Here is a 5,484-nt window from a genome sequence, read left to right on the forward strand (position 1 = left end):
ATGATAGAGGGTAGAAGAAGCTCAACCACCTAATTTCTCTCTACTGATCCTTAGATGTCAAAGCATCCCACTACAGTTTGGTCTTTACTGTTTTGGAAAATGTATGCTCACTCTTTTCAAAGCAGTGACACTGATTTGGGTTAGGAAACATTGGTTAAATACACCCAGATGGCCAGTAATTGAGTGCAATTCATACTACTACATTCCGACTTCTTTTGCCACCAGAGAATGTGAAAGAAGGAAAATGAGCTTTTCTTGATTCATGAGCTTTTTGCTGTTGTGCATTGTCCTTCAGTGTGTATTAGTCATCTTTTTGCCAATCCACTGATGAATTAATGAGATTATATAAAATTATTAGTGGTAATTTTACATATGTCTTTTTAAAATAAACATTTCTAACACTAAAAGCTGAACAGAAAAAATAAGGATCCGAATCTAAGCAATCTCTATCAGTTGTAATCTGGGATTTTTATATTCTTCATCTCATCAACTCATTCCTTTCTGTTCCTCCTGGCTGAGGCTCTGGTCTATTGTGCATAGCACCACCCCCAGCACCGGGATTTCCTGTAACTATTACCCAGTAATTCTTGTCTTCTTCAGCTCGATGGGAGTCCAGGTAAGTGTGACAAACTACTTCATATTCCCTTCCAAAGAAAGACCTGTAAAGTCAAATAAAAGGGCGGGGAGACACAATGTAGAATGAGTATATATGCATTCAACAAGTCTGCATAAGCTGTAAGGTGTTGAAGGTTTTCTCATGAAGACTCTGGCTGCTTAAAAACAGTTGCAACCTTTCAGCCTTACAGAACTTTTTCATCCCCCAAAAAACTGATACAAAGTCACGGTACAATTTAGCCAGAAATGTAACAAGAAACAATTGGTATATTCCTTAATAATACCTAACATTATTTCAATACATTCATGTTAAGCCAAATTATTAAATTAACATTAATTTGTTATGAGATTCATATAGATATAAGAAACATAGTTTTGTGTGCTGTGTTTTGAGTTCTTAGCATCCCAGTTTTTTCTTATATATATATTTATTTTCATATATATATATATATATACATATAGAAAATGGCTCAGGATATTCAGAAGGAGAACTATCAAGACCTAACTGAAGGCTGAGAGCATGATGTGATAATGAAAGGAAAATGTAAGTAAGAAAGAGCTGTCTGCTTGCAGCATCACAACAGAATATATGGATTAAAACGGGAAAGAAGAATGTGCATCCTGCATTCTTTTCCATTTCCTCAGTGTGTTCCTGAAGCAAGCATTTTACTTTTTTCAGTGATTCTGGATGCACTGAGCTGATGTCTCATTAAGCATATCACCGCTAGATATAAATTATCCTCACCTTCCCCAAACGTTCCTTGGAACAGCCAAGCCTCTATTAGTATGGCAATGAGTAATAATCAGTTTGCAATTTGCCTGGCAAAAAGAAAAGGAAACATAAACAAAACAAAATACACACACACACACACACACACACACACACACACACACACACACAAAATACACTTCATAGATATTTTAAACTAATTTTAATAATAATTATTCAAAGTGAATGCTTTAATTATTACTTAATAGAAGTACGCATAGCTGTATATCACTCTCAGTGCTGTAGATTGACACTGAGATATTTTGTACTGTCAGGTCTCAGAACGGTTATATCCATGATATTTTGTTTTATGCCCAGCACTTCAGGAAGCCCAGTTGTTATATGGGATAGGAAAATAACTGCAGCTGCTTTGTGTACTTGCAAAAACTTGAAGACACATATTTGGACCCACTTTTTCCAGTGCCTTGATTCACAGAATCAATAGGGTTGGAAGGGACCCCTGGAAATCATCCAGTTCAACCCTCCTGATAAAGCAGGTTCCCTGCAATAAGTTACAGGTACGTTAGATCAGCTCCCTCTGTGAAACCAAGTTATTCCCAAATACTGATACATTAAGCAGCATATTCCTGCCTACTTCTCTCAGCAGAAATACTGCAGGTAGATGGATGTAAAAGATGTCTAATGGAAAAAAAAGAATGAATTTAACCACTGTCTGCAGCACACATATGATGTTTATGATGGAAATAAATGATAGAAGAAGAAATGTGAACACAACACAATCTTCAAATATAAAAGATAAAGCCTGATAAATGGTTCTTCTGTTCCAATCTACTGTGACAAATACTCAATGCTTCTTTTTTTTTTCCCATTTTAATGACTTACAGGAACGGGAAGTCCTTCATATTCGAGACGCATTTGTGGATCCAAGAAGTTTGCTTGCCAGCACGTCAAATAGGAAGGCTCATCTGTCAAAAATACTTGCTGAAGGTGAGACTTTTTGGCAGACCTCATAAGTGTTCTATGGTCACTTGCTAGATAGAACTGTAGATGAAAATATACATTAAGGATCACATAAATACAGAAGGAAGAGACATGTAATTTAAAAAAGAAGGACCAGCACAAAGAATTCTCTTTGCTTCTGAACAGTCTGCCAAGCTAAAACTGTGCATTTTGAAACAGTAAAATAGATTCTATAATGTTGATAAACTCATGAAGTAGACTGGTGAATATTAATTGAAATTTGATTTTACATTCCAAAGACTCCTTCAGATCCAAGCGACAGCTGAGAGGGAAACTTCTATCATAGTTGATGTGATTTATTCTGACCATCAAATGTCTGCTTTGCTTCTGATTTGTAAAGGGAAGCAACGTTCACATTTAATAGAAATCTCCCTCTGGTTTTGTTACTTCATACACAGACTATTTTTTCTTCTCAAGAAACAAAATTACCTTGTAGGATATTTTTTTTTCCTTTTTCTTTTTTCCTTTTCCTTGTTTGAAATCTGCATTACCCATTATTCTGGGTCACTGTCCCCTTGGACTGCACAACTGATATCAGACAAGTCCCATAAACTTTCTAAATATGTATTGTTTATTTTGATTCACAGATGATTCTGAATCTGTTCTGTAAAGCTAAGACACTGAACCACTGTGCAGTTTGATATGTATAGTACCTAAATGCACGCTATCAGGATATGCTATCAATTACCATTTGCAACTTTCTTCCCTTACCATTGGAGCAGAAAACCCTCCTGTTGTTCCAAGACCAAACTTTTGCCCAAATTTGACAGGTTCACCCACTGGTGCTCCATCAACACTGTTAAAATTGTAAAGAGAACAACAAGAAATTCAGTTATATCAGATTTTCTTGACTTTTTAAAATTCATGTTTACTGAGATGATGTTTCACAAATTACTTTTGTGAATACACTTAATTATAAGCACCTAAAAAATAGGGGACTAAAAGCAGAATAGTATTTGCCTGTAACAACATCATATGGTGTTAATTACATGTTGATATTTAGTAATCAGGTTTATTACATCAACGTACATGCTGATATATATTTTCAGAATGATTTCTGTATTTTAAATTTAAGGATCACTAAATTAGTTGCCAGGCTGCTCTAAGTACATTCAGAGTAACTTATGTATCTGATAAAGCCTGTGGTCAGTTAATGAGAGACCTGAAAGCATTTGGTGTCAGTGACTCAAGGATCAGACAGAAGCTGAGCAAAAATACTCTGGTTGCATTTCTAGAAGACCAAAACTGGCTTCAAAATTCTTTACTATGTCTAATCCAAACCATTTTGCTCAGTCAGGGTCAGTTTGTACACTTATGCACTGTTATTATACTTAAGTACATGCACTGAGGCAGAGCCTTCCACTGTTGAGTAGGGATTTATTCTGTTTCTTCTCCCACAAACAGCTGGAGTTAAATGTGTCTCTGAGAGGAAACACTCAGTTTGATGGAGGGGTCTTTTTTAGGGCAACTAAGGCACTGTCCCCTTTGACTCAAATTTCTGATTCAGAGACATTGTTTGCACAATAGCAAATAGTATTACTGATATTTGGATGTATTTGAATACAGATGAAATAAGACCACATTAAAAACAGAGGGTTTAATGCAAAGTTTACCAAATGATCCACTGAACTGGATTCTGTTTTCACACTAGTTCTGTGCTGATTAAAACTTCCTTGGAATTATTCACAGTAATATGCAGAGCAGAATCAGGCTTAACTTAGACTCTTTCTTAAATAATTTAATCTTACTCAAATTCGTTTGTATTTTAGCAAAATTCATTGCACATCTCTCAGAATAAAGCACCAAATGCTAACGTTGCTGAAAACTCAGAATTATGGGATGTTTGGGGTTCAAAGGATCATCAAGCTTCAACCCTCCCACTGCAAGCAGGACCATCAACCTCCATGTCTAATACTAGGCCAGGCTTCCCAGGGCACCATCCAACCTGGCCTTGAACACCTCCAGGGATGGGGCATCCACAACCTCCCTGGGCAGCCCATTCCAGCCCCTCACCACTCACATAGTAAAGAATAAAGTACCGAACCTTAAAATACAGAACGTATTCCGTCCTACAGCGCCCGTGGTGGTGATGGCGCTCACTGCACAGGGTGCGTGTAGTGACACCGGTGAATATATGGACACTTCCTCCAGGTTCAGCGCCAGTGTCATCTCACCACACATCTCAACTTCATGCCGCGTTGAGGGCTCCTTGCTGGGGCTCAGGAGCATCACCGTGTCTCCAAAGCAAACAAATCCATCCGTAGACACCGACAGTTTCACCTAAGCCAAAACACACCAGGTTTTATACTGAATTATCTGAATTTGGCATCAGGAGTGCTTTAGATATCAAATGCTAATGTGTAGCATTCTGTGTGTTACAAGTGCTAACAAACAGCTGTGTTGTTCCATGCAGGATCACAGAGGACTGACAAAACCTTCAAAAATTACCTTCTTTAAAAGATTATCGTTAAATCTGTTGATTTTCTGCGATAGAAGTTCTCCTCGATCTCTTTTCTGTATGAAGTCCCTCAGGCGTTCCTGCTTGAGAAGAGCGAGCAAAGCATTACCCAGTGCTGCAACATTGGCTTTGAACACAACTGGAGGAAGCACCGCGAGGGGAAAAAGCAGGTGAGGCTCCCGGGGGCCAGAGGTTGGAGTGGAGGCCTCGCTGCTCACCCACCTCCTCCAGACACGCGTCCTCCTTCCAGTTGCCCATGAGCACCCCAGGCCGGTAGCCAGACATGGTGGGCGCAGCTAGGCCGCACTGCGTCCTCTATCGCCATGGCAACCACTCCGGCAGTTGCGTGATGGAAGGCAGAGGCAGCCAATCAGCGGAGAGAACGTAAGGAGGAGGCGGGGCACAAGAGTTGTAATTAGAGCTAAAGCGAGCGGAGATGAACTGGAAATCATAAACGTGGGTTGCAATGAAAGCAGTGTTTCCTATATATTTCCCTGGAACTACAACAGATACAAAGAGCACAATAACATTGTTTGTTAGAGCAAATTCCCAGCTACAAAGCATTGCTTTTTCACGTAGGTACCACCATTGGCTATGCATTTTCACCAGCAATAAATCTGGATGCTCTGCTTGTAACAAATCTGCCCCAGTGGAGGTGACC

The 5,484-nt window shown here is 39.0% G+C and overlaps 1 protein-coding gene across 1 annotated transcript; it reads right to left on the minus strand.

Annotated features, from left to right (window-relative positions):
• Positions 1 to 436: 436 nt before the first annotated feature.
• CFAP161 (cilia and flagella associated protein 161) lies at positions 437 to 5,181 on the minus strand. The gene is made up of 7 exons (XM_015873100.2): positions 5,046 to 5,181; positions 4,814 to 4,903; positions 4,410 to 4,645; positions 3,077 to 3,161; positions 2,228 to 2,386; positions 1,361 to 1,434; positions 437 to 659 (listed from the first exon to the last, which is right to left on the minus strand). The coding sequence occupies exons 1-7, from the start codon at positions 5,106 to 5,108 to the stop codon at positions 479 to 481; spliced, it is 888 nt and encodes a 295-aa protein (XP_015728586.1). The 5' UTR covers positions 5,109 to 5,181; the 3' UTR covers positions 437 to 478.
• Between the last annotated feature and the right edge of the window lie 303 nt (positions 5,182 to 5,484).

Source organism: Coturnix japonica, chromosome 10, assembly GCF_001577835.2.
Source record: "Coturnix japonica isolate 7356 chromosome 10, Coturnix japonica 2.1, whole genome shotgun sequence".
NCBI classification, from domain to species: Eukaryota; Metazoa; Chordata; class Aves; order Galliformes; family Phasianidae; genus Coturnix; species Coturnix japonica.